The sequence below is a fragment of the Portunus trituberculatus genome, chromosome 5 (assembly GCF_017591435.1).
Source record: "Portunus trituberculatus isolate SZX2019 chromosome 5, ASM1759143v1, whole genome shotgun sequence".
Lineage (NCBI taxonomy): Eukaryota > Metazoa > Arthropoda > Malacostraca > Decapoda > Portunidae > Portunus > Portunus trituberculatus.
Genome location: NC_059259.1, coordinates 2,931,301 through 2,953,694, shown reverse-complemented (window position 1 = coordinate 2,953,694; position 22,394 = coordinate 2,931,301). Strand labels below are relative to the sequence as shown.

The following is a 22,394-nucleotide window of genomic DNA, read 5'->3' as shown; positions in this document are numbered from 1 at the left end:
GTATATATATATATATATATATATATATATATATATATATATATATATATATATATATATATATATATATATATATATATATATATATATATATATATATATATATATATATATATATATATATATATATATATATATATATATATATATATATATATATATATATATATATATATATATATATATATATATATATATATATAGATAGATAGATAGATAGATAGATATAGATATAGATATACGTATATATAGATATGTATATGGAAGCGGTGGCGTATTACGTAAGGTGGTGAGCGCGGGATCGGGCAGAAGTTCATGCATAGGATCGAATCCCACACCGTACCGCCTTGAAACTTTGCAATTTGTTGAGTTTTGTAGTTACCTACATGTCACCATGATACCAAGGTTTTAGGTGGCTACACAAAAATTAGCTTGGGTGGCGATATAGGCCCTAATATTGTTACTACTGTAAATAAAATTGCCTGCGCCACTAACGGGTTGAAGCTGAACAGCGCTTCCCTTACACTTCAAGTATACCTACACATTCTTGGTAATCCCCATCCTTGTAAATTTCAATGTTCACCACCAGCTTTGCCTTTCCTCTCCCTTCACTGAACACCCTGGTGAAATAGCCTTCAACCTTGCTATTTCCCATGACCTAAAGAAACTAGCCTTCAATTTTGCTATTCCCCATGACCTAGTGTAACACCCTGCTCGTACCTAATACATATTCCATTATCATACTTTCGGAGTGTTTTAGATGGGTAGGTATTACCGAAAGAAATAGATAATTTTGACAGTTCCTTTCTTTGCCGCTATTACGTTCTTTAGTCTGCAGTTCGTTAGCGTACTCATTTAAGGGCCATTTCTGAAAAATCGCTGTCCTAAAAAGGATTTGAACCCAGGCCGTGTTACATTTCTTTTTTTTTTCGGACGCACAACCACGTTCTCAAACCTATGCAGTACAATATGGAAAAATGTGAAGTTTAAGAAGACCATAGATCCCATGCTGAACTCATTTCTAATCTATGATGATGGATCACGAAGAATTTACTGTATATAACGCCGATATCGTAGTGATTAAGCTGACATATATCAAGATAAGAAGAGCTGAATAACATATGTGAGACAAAGCTAATATTGTACAACAAGAAGCTACTTTCTATGTCTACAAATGAGGATCGGCAATCTTCCGTCTCTCTCTCTCTCTCTCTCTCTCTCTCTCTCTCTCTCTCTCTCTCTCTCTCTCTCTCTCTCTCTCTCTCTCTCTCTCTCCTTATCTTATATTTCTATATAATATTTTCTTTTTACAACGCAGAGACGAAGCGCAGACCAAGATGAGGGCTGTTAAGGAGAGAGCTGAAAGAGACGCCCAGCAATACACATACGAACTGAAGAAGCTGCAGCGAGCCCTGGACCACCAATCCCACTTAAAGGCCTTTGTGGCTACAATATCTGCCGGCGAGGAAGACGACACATCACAAAGACGTATAGACGGTGAGAGAGAGAGAGAGAGAGAGAGAGAGAGAGAGAGAGAGAGAGAGAGAGGTAAGTAACTTAACTCCGTGAAAGAGTTGAAGCCAAATAAACAAAAACATGTGTGTGTGTGTGTGTGTGTGTGCGTGAGTGTGGATGTGTGCAATGACGACCTTACTCTTATGGCAGGAGGTGCAGACGAGCAGCGCGGGCCGGAGCAAACCCTCAACACTTACCGGGCGTCAGTGTCCCACCTCACTGAGATGAGCGGCGAGGAGTCTGTGGAAGCGCTGGTCACAAACTACCTCCAAGCAGAAAACGATAACTATACACTATTTACTTACATTTCCGACCTAAATAACGAGGTGAGTGCAAAGTGCAGATTTACTGCTTGGATGTTTAGCTTGGGACTATTTTCTTTAATGAGGAGAGCTTTTAAGATTTTTAGTCTTGTGTCTCATATATTGTGTGTCTTCTTGAAGAAAATACATCATGTATTTCATTTTTCTATATATATTAAGCCAACGTCGATTGCACTATCTTACGCAGGGCGGACATTCCATACACACATTCCATTGTCACCACACCTTCCTCACTTCATGGTGCCGGACCCAATCAGTTCGAACCTTCTATTTGACGTCACGGCGCTGGGTCGGGTCAGCTAATCACCGAGGTCGTGACCCAGCGCCTCAGGTCAGATCACTCGCATTCAACCTCTCTCGCTCTCATTCTCTCACCGTCCACACCTCGGAAAGGATGCAGCATAATCTCATCTGCAAGGCAAGGCGTGGGTGCTCGGTTTTCTTTGTTGTGTGTGTGTGTGGTTATTTCAATAGAGGTATAAGCTTCCTCGTGTGTTTCGTCTTCCCTCATCGTGCTTACGTAAGGACACATAATCACGGCACTCTCTCAGCAGGCACAGGTATCACTCAAATATACTACTTATCAACAAACTGGTGGATGGCAAATAAACCCAATACATCTTGTGTTATCGGGACATCCATCGATGACTTTAGTGTTCTCTTGTATTATTTGTCTGGTGATGGTGATGCCGTGTTCTTGTCGCAGGTGGCTTTTTAGAGCTCCGGATGCTAAGTGTAGTGCTAATCGTCGAGAGAGCTTTGTGATTGTCATGCTGATATTGGTTGTAAGCAGGACTTCACAGTTTCTTTGGTTACATATGAACCTATATACACGACATGTGACATCTGCATTTCTTCTTTCTTGGTGTCTGAGCTGTTTTTCAGAAGGAGGTGGCTGGTTTTCTTGTTCTTGTAATGTATCTGCAGCTTTAGTTTTCTTCCTGGGTCAGTTGGTTTTACATTCTTCTTGAAGATTTTGTTATTACTTGTTTGTGTTCCTTGTGTGCCATGCTCTGTAGAAGATGACGATATCATTCTTTTTCTTTCCGTTGGGACGTTTGAATTGTACCAATTGTTAATTATTTTTTTTGTCATGTGGACTATGTTGTTCTCTCTGAATCCGCTGTTGACCTGTACCTTGGTTGATCTTTATACCGCTGCGGGCATTCACTTTTCCCATTCAGGAAGTTACCGTGGACTTCTTTGTTGAAGGACTCGTCCGTCTGCTTTACGAGGACGTCGAGAAACGGCATGGATCCGTTGGTGCTATTTTCTATGCTGAAGTTAAGGCCGGAGGCTTCCTGGACGTGATGTCTAAGCTGTTCTATGTCGGCTTGGTTCTTCGCTTTGATGATTATGTCGTCTATATATCTGCAGTAAATTTCAGGTTGTTCTGCCTCCTTGAAGGCGTCCCCTTTTATGCTTCACAAAGAAGTTGACCAGCAAAACTCCGAGGTGCGAACCCATGGCAACTCAGTCGATTTGCCTTAATGTATGTTGTGTCCTTTAGGATGTTCTCAATTTTGTTTTTAATGTTGTTTCCTCTTTTATGAACTGTGATGTTGATAGGATCCTGGTTGAATATTAAGAGCAGTTCTGTTGTTTTTGTATATGGATAATTCTCTTGGTGCGCAAACCTTAAAGGTCTGTTTTGTATTCGTTGAAATGGAAAATATTTGTTTATTTGAGAGAATTGCATTAAGTGTATACGTTGCGTATTTTAGGATAGGAAGGACACATGAGTGAGGACAAAGGCTTTCTTTTCTTCTTTCTTTGGGAGAGAAAAATGGATGAAGTATAAAATGATTTTTACAACGTAAGTATAAAGTTCAGCTATACATTAGCTACAGTACCCTGTGACAGGCCACATAAGGTTATGTAAAGTTTTGTGAGGTCAATTATAAGGATAAATGCTTAATTGGACCAGTAACAATATAAAAAATATATATATATATATATATATATATATATATATATATATATATATATATATATATATATATAAATCATGTGTAACAAAATAAATCATGACAAACACGAACAAAGAAATTTTTGGCATAATTACGTAATAATAATTTCTACCAGCCTCATTTCTCTCATATTCCTGTTTCATTTCCCTAGGAACATCAAAATATGTAAATACAATAAAAGAAAAAGTTTCTCTTAAATATCATTTAATTACACACCGGTAAAAAGTAGGAACATGAAAAGAAAATTTTGTTGACCTACTTTCTCTCTGAATAATTGTCTCTTCAGTACTGGGACACATTTTACTACGACTTTTAAGTATGCTTAGACGGTTCATTTGACACTAAGAAAGGGTCTTTGAAGGTCAAAAGATTAATGGCCACAATCTTCACTATTTTAATACCCCACATAAATCTCTGAAGCTGTATAAAATCACCAAATAGTAAGCAGAATGAATATGAAAACACATCATGGTACTGAAGGGGTTAACACGTTACTCACCTCAACACGCACACATGGTTCAGGCAAGGACACAGGGAACCTAATTATTGAGCTGAATGAAACCACAACACAAGGCAAACTAAGAATCGTAGTAACACGCGAGCAACCCGACTGTGCTTACATTCCGGGTATGAAAAGGCGCGAGGATAAAACTATGACCCATACCATAGACTCTAATTTCATCGATCCATGTGCATTACTAGAGGTGATCTACATGCAAAATATGATGACGCTAGTTAAAAATGATAAAGTCAGGACGCCTTTTTCTTACCTTTGAGACTTGATATTTAGGCAATTCCTAAATCAAGTGTATGGAATCCATGGTCAAACCTTTAATTTTGAAAAGTTATTCACAAACTAAAAGTCAGTAGTTTTATATTTTGTTACAGACATTTATATTCTACAGTGCCCACCAGTATAATCTTAGTGCTTTGTTCAACAGGTTACTAGTCTGATGGCGGAGGTACGGCGCGTCAGTCAGCTCATTGACGAGACGAGAGGCCGCAGTGAAGATGAAGGGAGAGACTCACAACGCACTGTTTCATACCTAGAGGTGATTTCTCTCTCTCTCTCTCTCTCTCTCTCTCTCTCTCTCTCTCTCTCTTCCTCATATAAGTAAAAATTACTTTAAATTTAATCTAACAATAAAGAAAATTAAAATAACTGGAAAAACTTTAATGCTTAGGAGTCAAAGTATGCCGTCAGTCTTTGGATAAGAAACCTCATGGTGCGTGCCCTTATCTGACAAACAAATAAATAAATATTAACAAAAAGTGAGGGAACGGACAAGGAGGAACGCCCAGTTGAGTTTCTAAATTGCCTTGCTACTCCTTTTTAGGAAAGTATGAAAAGGTGAATATATGTACGAGTTTACTCTTGCTAAGGCGTGGTAAGAAAAGTACACAGCATATTTTTTGTAACTATGCTGTTGACGGTTGATATTTTCTTTAGAAAAGTAGTAGACGTTCGATAAGGGGTAAAATACTAAGACTGTCTGCTAGAGAAGATAAGTCGATTACATGAAGTTTATCCTCCCACATTTTGAAGTAGTACCCCATACATGCATTGTAAGGCGCTTGTATTACGTCAGTTCCTGGAAGAAATATGTTAGTGGAGGCGACACAGAACATAGAATCTATTTTAGAAAGAGATGAGAAGTGAACTTTCCAGTTGATATTTAACGTAAAAGATACCCGATCGATGCTTCTATTAATGGTTCGTCTACCGGAAATGGTTCGTCTACCGGAAGGAGAGAGGAAAACCGTCTCCCTTTCAACTCTTTGCTAATTCACTCCGCTGATAACTATACGAATTTCAAACTGTTCATGCATTTGTAAAGGCTTCACGTACGGAAATAATTACTCAGCAGCAAAGTAGAGCCACAGCTGTGTCTTAAAGCCTCACATCTGCGCCAATCAAACTTAGAAGCTATATTTTCAGGCCTTATCTCATTACTGGGAGCCTTTCTGGCAATGTTTTTTTTTTTTTATCGCGCTGTAAATATTTTAGAAATTGTACAAGTTGACAAGTTGAAAAAGGCTCAGGTTCTGGTCCCATCTACCCTGCTTCTCCTGTCTTAGTCTTCACCAGTTATTTATTTATTTATAGTGTTATTTATAGTGTTATTTATAGTGTTAACCATATCACCACCCAAGCGCACCTTTGGTGTAACCACCTAGAACCTGGGTATCATGGTGACATGTAGCTAACTTTAAACGACTCGACAAATGACTTAGCTTCAAAGCGGTATGTGGTGGGATTCAAACATACGCGTGGACGTCTGCCTGATCTGCCTCAACACCTCCACTACGCCAATGTCTCCCTATGGAAGCCACACTTAAGCTCATCCAATTAGAATGATATATATATATATATATATATATATATATATATATATATATATATATATATATATATATATATATATATATATATATATACATATATACATCTAAAGCATTTTTTCTTTTTTAAATTATATAGGTTATATGAAAAAATACAAAAATATGCAACCTACCATGACCTATTTCTGAAAAAAAACATGACACTGTATGCGTTTAAAAACTTTTAGTGCATTGAATTAGGGGGAAATCGTACGGATTTCTAATCTTTTGTTCGTACGCAATTCGTAAGTAGGGGGCGTTAGCTAGAGAACGGAAATTTGTAGCTTCTCTTAGTTCCCAACCGATGTCTTACTTTCACAGAAGGTATTTAACCATAGCAGCAGTTTTAAGATTAAATTTCACTCACATACATAGTAGTGCCTCCCTAGAAGGAATTTAACCGTAACATAAGTTGTTTACGTGTATGCATTTAAGATTAAATTTCACACACACAAAAATCTTCTGTCAAACTTTTTTTTTTCATGATAATTTCTACAATGTTATGTGTACAAGTGCTATGTGTGTTTCCCTGACTAAATGTACTTAATTCTACGCTAACAGGCTGAGATGATGAGTGGCGATAAAGACGTGAAATCCTTAGAGGGGGAGCTGAGGAGAGCAGAAGATACATTGACGGAAATGAAGACATCCACGCAAGAACTTTTTGACCAATTACAGTGTGATGCACAGCCCATCGTCGCCATTGTGGGTAAGACTTGTGAGACAAAAGTTAAAATCGTTACCAGATACTTGAATTGATAAACACGTAAATAATTCCATACGCTTGTGTATGACAAACATACAGCCGATGCCATACACTGAGAAATGAAACTTGGATTATTGTAAGAAAAATGTTCACTTGTGTGTCAGTTCTGTTAGTGATTTTAGATTTCTGCAACGTCACTTATCGAACATAACAAACCATTTTGTGTTTTCTAGCGGTATGTTTCCCTCAAGCTTAGCGGCAATACAGACATCCTAAATATGGGTTAAACCATATATTAAGTGCTCTTACATCATGAACACCAAAATCTCTGGAACACCACCTCTCCTCTACTAAACCTCATCTTTTACTCGCCGAAACACAGTTGTCTGAGGCAACCGCCAGTATCCCCATTTATGTTCCCTCCTACTTTCTTAATCCTCATATTCGCTCCAAAGCTGGATGTTGCGTCAATGTACGCACCGACCAAACTACCTATAGCTTTAATCACTTGCTTGTCTAAAGTTTATGAATCATTCTTCAATAGGAAATTTCTTAAGCATCTGTCACTTCACAATCTCCTACCTGATTGCCAGTATTGCTTTAGTCAAGGTCGCTCTACTGGTGATCTGACTTTCCTTATCGAGTCTTGGTCATCCTCTTTTAGAGATTTCGGTGAAACTTTTGCAGTCGCGTCAGTCATATCAAAACTTTTGATAGAATATAGCACAAAGCTTTAATTTCAGAACTGTCCTCCTACGGTTTCTATGTTTTTCTCTTGAACTTTATCTCAAATTCCCTTTCCGACCGTTCTATTGCAGCCTTGGTAGACGGCCACTGCTCTTCTCCTAAATCTATTAACAGTGGTGTTCCTCAGGGTTCTGTCCTATCATCCACTGTCTTTCTATTATTCATTGATGACATTCTTAACGAAAATTCTTTTCCTATCCACTCCTACGCTGATAATACCACCCTACATTTTTTCACGTCCATTCAGAGACGTCCAACCCTACAAGAAGTCAACAGATCACGCAGGGATGCCACAGAACGCCTGACTTCTGATCTTTCTAAGATTTCTGTTTGGGGCAGAAAAAAAATAGTAGTTTTCAATGCCACAAAAACTCAAATTTCTCCATCTTTCAACTCGACATAATCTTCCAGACAACTATCCCCTCTTCTTCAATGACACTCAACTCTCTATCTTTTCCACACTGAATATTCTCGGTCTGTCCTTTACTCATAATCTTAACTGGAAACTTCACATCTCATCTCTTGGTAAAAATGCTTCTATGAAGTTAGGCGTTATGAGGCGTCTCCACCAGTATTTCTCTCACTTCCAAATGCTAACTCTGTAGAAGGGCCTTATTCGCCCCTGTATGGAGTACTCTTCGCATGTTTGAGGGGTTCCAAAGGCACAGTTTTGTCATCCCATCAACTCCCCTCGTCTGACTATCTTTTGCCTTTTCGCACCGCCGAAATGTTCCATCTCTTTCTATCTTGTATCGCTATTTTCATGCTAACTGTTCTACTGATCTTGCTAACTGCATGCCTCCCCTCCTCCTGTGTCCTCGCTGCACAAGGCTTTCTTCTTCCTCTCATCCCTATTCTGTCCAACTCTCTAACGCAAGTGTTAACCAGTACTCTCAATCATTCATACCTTTCACTGGTAAACTCTTAAACTCCCTTCCTGCTTTTGTGTTTCCGACTTCCTACGACTTGTTTCCTTTCAAGAGCAGGGTATCAAGGCATTGGGTCCCTAATTTTGACTGACGTTTTTCTTTTTTGCAGAGAACCAGAACTCAAGTGGGCCTAATTTTAGATTTTTTTTTTGCCTTTGGCTGGTCTTCTATACCTACATATATATATATATATATATATATATATATATATATATATATATATATATATATATATATATATATATATATATATATATATATATGTGTGTGTGTGTGTGTGTCTGAAACTAGCTCTCTACGTTCATATCAGCTATCTTGCTAGGAAAGAATTAACTGCCTTGTCATAGGAACTCAGTTAAAAATTAATTAACTTTTAGATTTATTTATTTTAACACAATTACTCCGTTTAGATGTAAGGATATGTTACCTGATTCCTTGTGCTCAATCGCAATATATAGTTTTCGTTGTCCCAATTGGAAAACCGCTTATATTTGCTCTACTTCCCTAAACTTGAAATTGCGTATGTGAAAGCATAAAGTTATCTCTTTTAGAAGTGGCAATCATGTCTCAAATCCAAGTCTTTCTCTCATAAGAAACCATTCAAGAGATCTAGAACATCTTTTTTATGGAACAGGACTTCAAATTTTTTTACAAAGGCAAGACATCATCTGAGTTTGGAATTACTATATATATATATATATATATATATATATATATATATATATATATATATATATATATATATATATATATATATATATATACAGGGTTCCAGCTAGGCCCAGAATTACAGGAGCGAAAAGTGTAGCAAATGGCATTTTAAAGGAGACATTTCTGAAAATGTATAGCCAACCAAATTGTAGCCAAGTGCATTTTCCAGGAGCCAATTTGTTGATGTTAGAGGTATCGTCCGTATAGCTCGCTTCCATGACGTCACGGCCAGGATTTTCGCGGCGCATGAATTATGAGGTCGTGCGAAGAGGTGAAGAGATCGTCGGAGAGAAGCAATGTGGGGATAACGGGCGGTGTGGGGTCTTTGCTATTCACTGCAGATCGATCTGAGGAGGATTATATCACTTTGCCAATCTGATCTTTTTAAAAGATGGGCGCCATTTTTTTCGCCGTATGGGTGTTACTAGGCGCCAACTGAATTTTTTTTTCGCAATTGGTGACATTGGCGAACGGTATCTGGAACCCTGATATATATATATATATATATATATATATATATATATATATATATATATATATATATATATATATATATATATATATATATATATATATGGTGAGACTCTATGACACAAGGAAGCCTGGCAATGACCAGACCAGTAGCAAGGGTTTTACTTACTGTTGGTCTGGGCATGAATAATGGTCACCATGTCAAGGGGGTAGCCATAGGCGTCTCCAGCAGACTGCAGCCGTCCGTTGTAGAGGTTACTCCGGTTGATGAAGCAGTCTACGCTCTGTCACGTTGGGCCGAGTACTTTCAAAAGCTGTTCACGGTTGATCCTCCATAAGGACAGTTCCAAACTGCAGGATTACAGATGCAGGATGCTAATCCACCCATTTACGAAACTGCACCCTCCATTGATGATGTCAAAAGGGCTGTGGCAAAGTTGAGGGGTGGAAAGGCAGCTGGCATCTGTAACATCAGTGCGGAGCTGCTCAAAGCGGGGGATGAGGCCATGGTGTGTGGGTTGCATGCTGTCTTGACTGGTGTATGCCATTCAGGTATCATTCCCCCTGACTGGAAAAAGGAATTGGTCATCCCTATCTGGAAGGAGAAAAGGGACCGTCAGGACTGGAACAACTACTGTGGTATAACACACTGCTCAGCGTACCAAGCAAGGTGCTTTCTCACTTGCTGTTAATGCGTATCCGCAGTCACCTGCTGAAACACCAAAGACCTGAACAGTCTGCATTCACTCCCGGTAAGTCAATAACTGACCGGATCCTAGCGCTTCGCGTACTGGTGAAGCGCCGACGTGAGTTTCGACAAATAATGCATGCAACCTATGTCGATGTCAAAAAGGCGTTTGATTCGGTGCAACGAAACACTCTGGGATTTTCTGTCCCAGTCTCCGTGGGATTCTTGCAAAGATTATTGGACTATTAACTGGCCTCTACTCAGGGAATGTGAGTGCTGTGAAGCGTGGAGGGGGCGTGTCCAGCTTCTTCCCTGTGAATACTGGAGGCAGGGATGCGTGCTTGCTCCATCACTTTTGGACATTTGCATAGACTGGTCGCTTTTGTAGACCAAAGTTATTGTGTCAACAATACTGATATTACGGATCTTGTTTTTACCGATTATGCAGTAATCTTTGCCGAATAAATGGAGGTTCTAGTAATGGCTCTAGAAGCACTACACGAGGAGGCGAAGCCACTGGGACTCCTGGTTTCCTAGTCCAAGACCAAAGTTCAGGTGTTTTGAGGCTTACTGGATGAAACAGTAAAGTGTCTATGCGTGTGGCAAGGACACTGAGATCTCAGAAAATTTCACATACCTTGGTAGTGTAGTGTGTAACAAAGGTGGGTCGAGTCAGGATGTGTTACGGCAGATTGGCCTGAACTCACTCAGCATGAGTATTTGGCGTTGTCGGTATCTGTGCAGACGGAAGAAGATTCGGATCGTTAAGTCGCTGGTGATCTATGGTTGTGAGACATGGACGCTGAACACCGGCCTGAAGAGGCGAATTGATGTTTTTGGTACTAGATGCCTTCGCAGGATCATGGGGTACCGCTGGTATGACTTTGTGTCAAATCAGCGATTGCCCTGTGAGACTGAATCGAGGCCGATTACCAGCACAGTGCGTCAACACCAACTGCGACTATATGGGCATATGGCATGCTACCCGGTAGCATGCGGACATCCACAGAATTTATGGCTGCGACAAATCGATGCCTCTTGCTGGGAGTAGGGTAGGCGAGGCGAAGCGCCCACCGGAGAATTGATTGATTGATATATATGTTACACCCCGTTTGTGAAATTGCCCATTTCATGAAATGGGCAAACCGAGTGGCCATTTCATGAAATGGCCACTCCATTGCACATTTCATGAATTGGGCAAAAATTGTGTGCCCATTTCATGAAGTGGACAACAGCATGTAGGAGATTTCAAATCTCGTACAAACGGGGCAATAAGATTGCCCAATTCGTTGTTATAGTTCGATCCCCGACTCGGAACAGTGGTAATGTTTTCGTATTTCTATTCCTCCTTCTTACCTTCATTCTCCTCTCAACCACGCCAGCATACGGTAATAATAACCTTACTTGCTAAGTTTATAACTTTTATCTACAAATATTTTATATTTGTTTTAATGTTAAAAATCTTATTATTAAAAAATTGTAAATCATAGTTTAACATAGATTTATCAAGTGATGTTTAGATATAAATATTTTAGTAAATAGTGTGTGTGTGTGTGTGTGTACACACACACACACACACACACACACACACAGCTCCGAAACACTTTTATTGCACTTGATTATTGTCTCTATTGATTTATTTTTCATTTTTAGGTTTGAGTCTTATAAAACCAAAAAGATGGAGTTGACTGATATTATTGAGAGTTGTACTGGACTGTGGTCTGCTGAACATGAGGAACGAGTTATTAATGTTCTCAAACGTGGTAAAACAGGACAAACATTATCTAGAGAAGAATACCATATTCTGAATAGTTATACTCTTGTCTCGATTGGGGGAGTACACAAAGTTACAAAAATGAATGGCAAGTATATGGCTACTAAAGAAGGTGTTTTGACTATCATTGCTCTTACCCATACGGAATGTGGACATGGAGGAGAAAAGAAAACCTATAAGAAAATTTCAGAAAAGTATGGCAACATCCCTCGTACTATCATTCAGCAATATATCAAGCGATGTGAAAGGTGTGTAGAAAAGCGACGAAGGAAAGAAACCGCTTTCCTTTTTACTTCTCTAATCCCGAAAGGATTTTCTCCAACCTGTTTTCTGTACAGCTTAAGCGGGAGTTATTGAGAACCTTAAAAAGAAATTAGACAAATCTTTGGATGAGGATAATAGATGGAATTAGATAAATTCATTCATGCATGGACTGCCACATGTAGGCCCGGTGGCCTCTTGCAGCGTCCCTCATTTTCTTATTCACATTAGTGAATCTTTATTCTTTTTACCTCGTGATGACCACTATGTTTGTTATGACCTGTGTTTATGAAGCTCTATATAACTCTGTCCGTGTCAAACAGGTGGCGGAGAGATAACCAACAGCAACGTGTCAGTGTACCTGTCAGTTGTTGAGCAGCGTGTGCATGAAATGCTGCAGTTACGTCAGGTTTTGCTTGCCGAGGAGTTGCCTGACACCATCACCGCCCTTGGAGAGGACACACAGCGGGAAGACGCCTCGGAGCCCTCTGAGGTGTCCGAGACCAAAGTTGTGGTACCTCTAGGGAAGCCTCAGTAAGTACAGTATATTGGCAATAGCTTTAATAATGTGTTTGAAATTATGGTAATTATAATGGTGTTGCTCTTTGTAGTATTAACAGTATTAGTAGTAGTATTAATAGTAGTAGCAGCAGTAGCAGTAGTAGTAGTAGTAGTAGTAGTAGTAGTGGTAGTGTAGAGGGTAGAAATGAGCCGTCAGGTCCAAATGAGCTCTACGCTCCTCAGTGTACATCTGAGAGGTAAACAGGGTATCGTTCGCCAGGTCCAAATGAGCCTCGCGTTTCTCTCAGTGTGCCTTACTGCCTCCGAGAAGGAAAGAGGAAGGAGGGTGACACTCCGTTGCATAATGTAAAAGCCTGCTCCACTACATTCATTCCACGAATAGGCAAGGCATATAAACTTGCCTTATGCTTTGCGTTAGCCAAATTAATAAATAGAGATAGAGAATTAGGAAGGAATCAAAAGCTTTTCGTCTCATCAACTCCCCTCCTCTGACTAACTGTCTTCTGCCTCTTTCTCACCGCCGAAATGTTGCATCTCTTTCTATCTTTTATCGCTGTTTTTATGCTAACTGTTCTACTGATCTTGCTAACTGACTGCCTTCTCACCTAATGCGGCCTCGCTGCACAAGGCTTTCTTCTTCCTCTCATCCCTATTATGTCCAACTACCTAACGCAAGAGTTAACCAGTACTCTCAATCATTCATACCTTTCATTGGTAAAATCTGGTACTCCTTCCCTGCATCTGTATTCCTGACTTCCTACGACTTGTCTTCTTTTAAGAGGGAGGTATCGAGGCAGGTATCGAGGCACTTGCTCCCTAATTTTGGCTGACGTTTTTCCCTATATAGAGAGCCAGCACTCAAATGGGCCTTTTTTTTTTTTTTTTTTTTTTTTGCCCATGGCTGGCTCTTTTCCTTCATAAAAAGAGAGAGAGAGAGAGAGAGAGAGAGAGAGAGAGAGAGAGAGAGAGAGAGAGAGAGAGAGAGAGAGAGAGAGAGAGAGAGAGAGAGAGAGAGAGAGAGAGAGAGAGAGAGAGAGAGAGAGAGAGAGAGAGAGAGAGAGAGAGAGAGAGAGAGAGAGAGAGAGAGAGAGAGAGAGAGAGAGAGAGAGAGAGAGAGAGAGAGAGAGAGAGAGAGAGAGAGAGAGAGAGAGAGAGAGAGAGAGAGAGAGAGAGAGAGAGAGAGAGAGAGAGAGAGAGAGAGAGAGAGAGAGAGAGAGAGAGAGAGAGAGAGAGAGAGAGAGAGAGAGAGAGAGAGAGAGAGAGAGAGAGAGAGAGAGAGAGAGAGAGAGAGAGAGAGAGAGAGAGAGAGAGAGAGAGAGAGAGAGAGAGAGAGAGAGAGAGAGAGAGAGAGAGAGAGAGAGAGAGAGAGAGAGAGAGAGAGAGAGAGAGAGAGAGAGAGAGAGAGAGAGAGAGAGAGAGAGAGAGAGAGAGAGAGAGAGAGAGAGAGAGAGAGAGAGAGAGAGAGAGAGAGAGAGAGAGAGAGAGAGAGAGAGAGAGAGAGAGAGAGAGAGAGAGAGAGAGAGAGAGAGAGAGAGAGAGAGAGAGAGAGAGAGAGAGAGAGAGAGAGAGAGAGAGAGAGAGAGAGAGAGAGAGAGAGAGAGAGAGAGAGAGAGAGAGAGAGAGAGAGAGAGAGAGAGAGAGAGAGAGAGAGAGAGAGAGAGAGAGAGAGAGAGAGAGAGAGAGAGAGAGAGAGAGAGAGAGAAAATTTCTCTCTATCCGCTTTCCTCTCCCTTCACTGACCATGCTGTTGATCTAGCCTTCAGATTTACTATCCTACATAACCTAGAACAACTGGTGCAACATCCTACTCGTATATCTGACCTTCTTAAAGATACGCCCAATATTCTTGATTTTTCCCTTACCTCAAATCTTTCTGCTTATGCTGTTATCCAAGCTTCTTCATTAGGTTCCATCGATCACACTCTGTATCTTGTCCTATTTCTTTAATCCCTCAGGATCCCCAAAAGTGGAAGTGCCTGAGGTATTATGATGATTTTCCCCTGGAATGATTACTGTTTCCGTGTCAAAGACCCGTTTCTGTGTGCTAAAAGCATAACAGAGGTGTTAGTGTCTGGCATGCAGGCGTACATTCCTCACTCTTTTTCTTAGCCTAAACCTTGTAAGCCTTGGTTTAACACCGCAGCAGGCGGTGGCTTAGTGGATAAGTTGGTGAGCGTGGGATCTGGCAGACGTCCCGAACAACATACCACTTTGAAGCTATGCCATTTGTCGAGTGGTTTAAAGTTACTTAAATGTCACCATGATACCCAGGTTCTAGATGGTTTAAAAAAAGATGCCCTTGGATGGTGATATGGACCCTAATATGGATTCCACTATAAATAGAGTTGCCTGCGCCACTAATGGGCGGAAGCTAAAGAGTGCTTTCCACATCTACTCTTCAAGTATGCCTACAGGCCCTATAGGACACAAGATAAAAAAAACTGGCTATACATGATTGAAAGGTTGTCCACAAAAGGTACTTCAGCCTTCCATCTCCTGAATCTCATGCACTTTATATTTCTGCTCGGAATCTGCTAAGTCTTTTCTTCAACTTCTCAAACTCCAACTCCCATCGAGACTATTGGCATCTGGCCAAAAACATCTCCAATAACTTTACTTCTTCATCTTTCCCTCTTTTATTGAATTTTCATCGTGATGACACCACTGCCATCTCATCTGTCACTAAAGCTGAACTTTTCTCTCAAACCTTTTTGCTAACAACATCTTGGATGATTCTGGGTTTGTTCATCTCTCTCCTCCTGTCTCCTCCTGCCTCAGACTATTTCATGCCTTCAATTAAAATTCTTCGTAATGAGGTTTTTCATGCCCTCGTTGTTCTAGACCCTCGGAAAGCTTATGGACTTATGGCATCACTCCTATTGTTCTCATAAACTGTGCCTCTATGCTTGCACCTTCCATGGCCAAACTCTTTCATTTATGTTTATTGACTTCTTCCTTTCCCTCGTGCTGGAAATATAGCCTTAATCTCTTATTTACCTAAAGTTTTTTTTATCTATCCTCAATAGGAAGATTCTTAAACATGTCACTTCACAATCTTCTATCTAATCGCCAGTGTGGCTTCTGTCAGGGTCGCTCTACTGGTGATCTGGCTTTCCTCTTAAAGAAATACCTGTGAAGCTTTTGCTGTTACATTAGACATATCAAAAGGTTTTAATATATTCTGGTAAAAACCTTTGATTTCAAATCTACCCTCATGGGGCTTCTATCCTTCTCTCTGGAACTTTAACTTAAGTTTCCTCTCCGACCGTTTTATTGCTGCTGTTATATCGGCCACTGTTCTCCTAAATCTATCTATAACACTCTCCTCCTATTTTATTCATAAAGGATCTTCTTGTCTTCTTGTCCTAAAAACTTACTCTGATTATACCACCTACTACACTTTTTCACGTCTTTTCAGAGAAGATCAACCCTTCAGGAATTCATTAGGTCACGCCGGGACACCACAGAACGCCTTACTTCTGATCTTTCTAAAAAATCTGACTAGTGCAGAGAAAACTTAGTAGTGTTCAATACCTGAAAAAAAAACTCATTTCCTCCATTTATCAACTCGAAACAACCTTCCAGACAACTATCCCATCTTCTTCAGTGACACTCAACTCTCCTCATCTTCTACACTGAATATTCTCGGCCTATTCTTTACTCATCATATAAACTGGAAACCTCAATATCTTATCTCTTGCTAAAACAGTTTCTATAAAGTTAGGCGTTCTGAGGCATCTCAGCCAGTTTTTCTCGCCCTCTCCCCCACAACTGCTAACCCAGTACAAGGACCTTATTCATCCCTCTATGGAGTACTCTTCCCATGTCTGGGGGCTTCCAATCACACAGCTTTATTAGATAGGGTGGAATGAAAAGCTTTTCGTCTCATCAACTCTTCTCTGACTGACTGTCTTCAGCCTCTTTCTCACCGCCGAAATATTGCATCTCTTGCTATCTTTTATCGCTATTTCATGCTAACTGCTCTACTGATCTTGCTACTTTTATGCCTCTCCTTCTGCGGCCTCTCTGCACAAGGCTTTGTTTTTCCTCACCCTTATTTTGTCCACCTCTCTACCCCAGGAGTTAACCAGTCTTTCAAACTTTTCTCTACCAAACTCTGGAACCCCCTGCCTGTGTCTGTATTTCCAGCTTCTTATGACTTGACTTTATTCAAGAGGGAGGTTTCAAGACATTTGTCCATGTCCTTTGGCTAATTTTATCGGCCATGTAAGGAGACCGGCAACTAAGTGGGACTTTTTTCTTTATATTGTTTTTCCCTTGGCCAGCTTTCCTCTCTTACTTAAAAAAAGTAAGTCAGTCAGTATAACTTTATTATTTCATAAACAATAGAAACTAAACGCCTGGCATAATAAGGGGATAAAAGTCAGTGGATGTCGAGTTTGGGTACCGAATGTTGACATCCTGAGTCGGCCGTTACGTGATATTAAATCTTTCTCTAAATAATTAAGTAGTGAATGGTTACTGTCGTTCCATACTGAGTCTAATGTTGTACTTAACAAGGCATGATGCACATTATCCACGTCCATGAGTTTCTCACAAATCAATTCTCCCTGTTTTTATTTATTTTTTTTTTTTCATTTTCTTTTATTTGACTATTGATTCGGTCCTTATTGGAGTTTCTTCCCCACCAAAAAAGATAGCTGGGGATAGCCGGACAGCTCCGAACACGACATCGACAAGGGAATTGAAAAATGCAATAAAATTGTCCAGCAAAGTGCCAGGCTGACGATTTCGCTTCTGAATTAGAAGCGAAATCGTCAGCCAAACCAGAGAACAATTGTAAATATAGAAGCAGATAAGGTGTTTCAGAGTTTTTTTTTTTTTTGTGAGAAAAAGGATTAATACTTGAAAAAAACTGGTTAACTCCTGCATAAAAAAAAAAAAAAAACATGAGAATAATATGGTGACAGATTGAAGAAATTCTTGTGCAGCGAGGCTACGGAAGGATGGGAGGTATGCAGTTTGCATGATCAGAAAAACAATTGGCATGAACATAGTAGTAGAAGATACCAAGAGATGGAGCGATAAAAGAAGATAATCAGTTCGAGAGAAGAAGTTAATAATGGAAACCTTAGATTCCAACTTGTCAAAAGAAAAAATAAAGAACCAGTTGAGCGGAAATGTCCCAGAATAATTTAAGTATACTTCATACATAGACAAATACGGCCTCTATACATCGTTTGTAGTGTAGACCTCGCTGGGAGGAATTATTGTTTCGAATGGTAGCTACTACCTTCTGTTCTTGTTGTTGTTGTAACGTAGCATTAGTAGTAGATGTAGTGATTATAATACTGATAATGATACTACTACTACTACTACTACTACTACTACTACTAATAATAATAATAATAATAATAATAATAATAATAATAATAATAATGTATAGACACTCGGACAAGTTGGGGGAGAAGGTGGAAAGAAACACAGGTGTAAGGAGTTGAGTATATTCCCATATATATATATATATATATATATATATATATATATATATATATATATATATATATATATATATATATATATATATATATATATATACTCAACTCCTACCTTCTCCTCCTTTCCACCTTCTCCCCCAATAATAATAATAATAATAATAATAATTATTATTATTATTATTATTATTATTACTATAATTATAATAATAATAATGCCAAAATATAACAATAATAATAATGAAAATAATAATGAATAGTAGTAATAATAATAATAATAATAATATAAAGAATACTAATATCAATAATAACAATATTAATAACAGTAAAAAAAACTATCACTGCTGTGGGCAGCAGTTGATCTGCGTGCTGAAAAAAAATAAAATAAATGAATAGATAAATGAGGAAGAAACGTCAAATCTAGAAGTGTAAACAATGGCTTTCTCGGTGACCTCTGAAGGGAGTTTCAATCAAATATTTTTGGAGCTACAAGCTGAAACTCCAATAGACTTTAAGAATTAGACAAGAATGGCAATCACTGCATTTCATTAATATACTGTCAAAAATTGAGTCGTACCTTTTTAAAGGCTCCAAGCCATCAGAGTTGTAGCTGCGCGCCCATTCTCTTACTCTGAACTCTGGTACATTACTGAGTAGCCAGTAGCAACATGAAAATTAATGAAATCGGAGCGGCCCAACATACGCTCGTGATGCAGCCTCGTGTTGAGACAGTTTATTTTATTTATTTATTTTTTTCAACACATCCATGCAACATTATGTTTTCTTTTTAACCTGCTTTGATATAACTATTGTTTGCTTGTTTGTAGCCTTTTTTGACCTTGTTATTACAGCATTGGTATTTTTTTTTTTTTCATTGATTTACATATTTTCCAATATCATATCAGGTGTTAGTGAAAATGCCTGGAATTTTGATGGTCAAATATGGTAACCTACACTAGTAGTAGTAACAGTAGTAGTAGTAGTAGTAGTAGTAGTAGTAGTAGTAGTAGTAGTAGTAGTAGTAGTAGTAGTAGTAGTGGTAGTAGTAGTAGTGGTAGTAGTAGTAGTAGTAGTAGTAGTAGTAGTAGTAGTAGTAGTAGTAGTGGTAGTAGTAGTAGTAGTAGTAGTAGTAGTAGTAGTAGTAGTGGTAAGTTGCCATGGTAGCAGTAATTGTTCTAATGATAATGATAATGACTATGTGCTAATAATAATAATTACAGTAATAATAATAATAATAACAATAATAATAATAACAATAATAATAATAGTAATAATAATAATAATAATAATGATAATAATAACAACAATAATAAAATTAATAACAAAAATATTAATCATAATAATAATAATAATAATAATAATAATAATAATAATAATAATAATATAGTATCAATAATAATATCAATAATAATAATAACTATGAAATATTAATAATAATGATAATAATAATAATAATAATAATGATAATATTGATAATAATAATACACATGTACTACAATCACTCAATCTCCTTTCCAGACTTCCACACACAGCTCACACGAACGATGAAGAGTCCCCCAACGGAGGCCCACTCACTCACGGTGACATCCTCTCTAACATGAGAAGATTCATACCCGACTCTTCTGACCACTGAAAGGGTTTATAAAGCACGTGCGGTACGAGCGATTTCTTCTGGCATCTCGTTACCAAGTCTAGTACAGCACGCAATTAACAGGTTTAAAAGAGCATTAATCATGAAAATAATGTTAAAAGACAGTGAGGAATGCAAGATTATGGCAGTAACTGGGAAATTCAAGACAATCTGTTTGAGAGAGAAGACTTTAGACGGAATGTTTTTTACTTCACCATGTTTAGATCACAGTGTGTGTGCAATTGTGCATACAGATCACCGTGGTACGTATAGTTGAACCGTCTCCCGGCTTTAGATGCCGAAAGGTTCTCAGCTGCACATATTCAAATACTGGTCACTGTCCGAATGGAAGGAAAGGAGGGCTCTTCAGGACATCCATTCCTGGTAACGGTTACCTTCTTACATAAGAAATTAAAATGTTAAAACTTAAAAGTCCTTCGTTAGGTGAGGAAACACTATCGTATGATAGGAAAAATCATTCTAGCCTTAGTAGACTAAAGAAACCAGACATCATAAAAAAATCTATCTTCTTGCATAAAAAAAAATAAGTAAAAATGTCAAAGTATAAAGCTTTGTTAGGTGAGGAGGCACTGTCCTATGATAGGAAAAACCATTCTAGCCTTAGTAGACTAAAGAAACCAAACGTTCTGTTGTTTTTCCTCGAGATTTATTAAGTTCTTGCTAAGTTGATATGTTAAAATATGAATCTTTCTTTTTAATGGAATTATTAAGTTTTATCACTTCCTCTCTAACATCAGTAAAGCTTGGGAGAGCTATAGCTATTAGGTCTAATATTGCTTTGACATTCTCAACCTTAGGCTTCGAGATGTGGGAACCAATAGGGACGTCCACAAGTCAGTGATCGCCAGAAGATTTATAATGGGGTTCTAGAAAACTTGTTTCTTAACGGAACGGTAAAACTTTAAAAAAAAGAAAAAATTAAAAATTCAAGAAAAAAAAACATTTTCAAGGAAATGACTAAGTAACTAAATTATTGAGTTGATGTTAATGTTATGCAGGGAAGAATCTCTCGGGAAGAACTTAATGGAGTTGCGTCACCCTGAGGGAGGGGGCGGGAGGCGGGTGAAGCGTGTCCGAGATTGCTCCCTGCTGCAGGTGGGCGGAGCCTATTCTACGCTTGTTCTACATGGTTTAATATTGTATTGTGTATTGTAGTACTATGGCTCATGTATGATGTGACCACGATAATTGAGGAGGTTATTTAATGTAGTAGAATTAAGTAAATATAACAATATCTGTTACGTCACTGCCCTCCCTTCACTACGGTCCCCCTCACACGTGGCAAGGCAGGGGAGATAGGGGAGAGCACACGCAACCCTTCACCTGCGTGAGCCACACTGAGGCTCGACACAGGATTTACCCAGGGTCTTCCTGAAAGCTGCCAGCGAGGAAACGCTCCCGTCGAAGCTCGTGGGTGGCTTACCTCGCCTAACTGTATCCTCACGACGGGTAGGGCAGGCAGCGTGCAGCCTCGTCGCTGGCGACGCCCTAAGCTAGTAGACACCGCAGACTGAAGTATTCACCGTGGTACAGAGGAACCATGCGTGTTTTGGGGTCCGAGGGGTCTCCAAGCGCACAGGTTCGAATCCTGTCCACGGTCCGAGTGTAGGTTGGGCTTCCTCACTTGGGGCAACGGTTTCCTAGCGGGTGGGTTTCGAGATAGGAGATAGCGCAAAAAGTATCCCCTTTAGCCCATAAATTCTCGTGAAAAGCCCACAAGGTATAAATAAAAAAAAATAAAAAAAAAAAAAAAAAAATATATATATATATATATATATATATATATATATATATATATATATATATATATACATGAATAGCGAAAGCATTTACATGTATTACACACGTTTAAGTCATACACACTCTCATACTTTTATTTACATGTATACAAAATTAAAATACTTACTGAATCGATAATAGCATTATGATATAATTTGTACACATAGATCACAATTCTCTGATTAAATTGTTTTGGTCTCAGTCAGATAAATCATCAGTCTATTAACCACATCCAGGTGTTCGTCATCCAGGAGGGTGGCCTGCGACCCCGGCAATACTCCGCCAAGGACCGCCTTTCCTCACGACAGCGCACACATGTGCTCGACAGAGAGGGTGACATTGCAGGTGCAACACTGTGGTTGGGAAGTTGCGTCCAATGGCTGGCTGTGGTGGTGAGCGGACGCATTCTGTGGAGTTCCTCGTTTGGATACTTCCCTGCCACTTACGATTCCTTTCCCTTCAAAATGGATACTGATGTGCTCTAGACTCCTCTTCTCCTCCAACGCCTC

General features: G+C 39.0%; 1 protein-coding gene across 1 annotated transcript in view; it reads left to right on the top strand.

Moving 5' to 3' along the window:
• The window catches only part of LOC123514074 (coiled-coil domain-containing protein 63-like), a 79,643-nt gene extending 58,305 nt beyond the window's left edge, over positions 1 to 21,338 (top strand). The window contains exons 6-12 of the mRNA XM_045271677.1: positions 1,319 to 1,497; positions 1,666 to 1,841; positions 2,026 to 2,256; positions 4,750 to 4,860; positions 6,752 to 6,899; positions 12,801 to 13,011; positions 19,974 to 21,338. Of these exons, the coding sequence (XP_045127612.1) occupies positions 1,319 to 1,497; positions 1,666 to 1,841; positions 2,026 to 2,256; positions 4,750 to 4,860; positions 6,752 to 6,899; positions 12,801 to 13,011; positions 19,974 to 20,088 (1,171 nt within the window). The 3' untranslated portion in view covers positions 20,089 to 21,338. The remainder of the gene's footprint in view (positions 1 to 1,318; positions 1,498 to 1,665; positions 1,842 to 2,025; positions 2,257 to 4,749; positions 4,861 to 6,751; positions 6,900 to 12,800; positions 13,012 to 19,973) is intronic.
• The last annotated feature ends 1,056 nt before the right edge of the window (positions 21,339 to 22,394 follow it).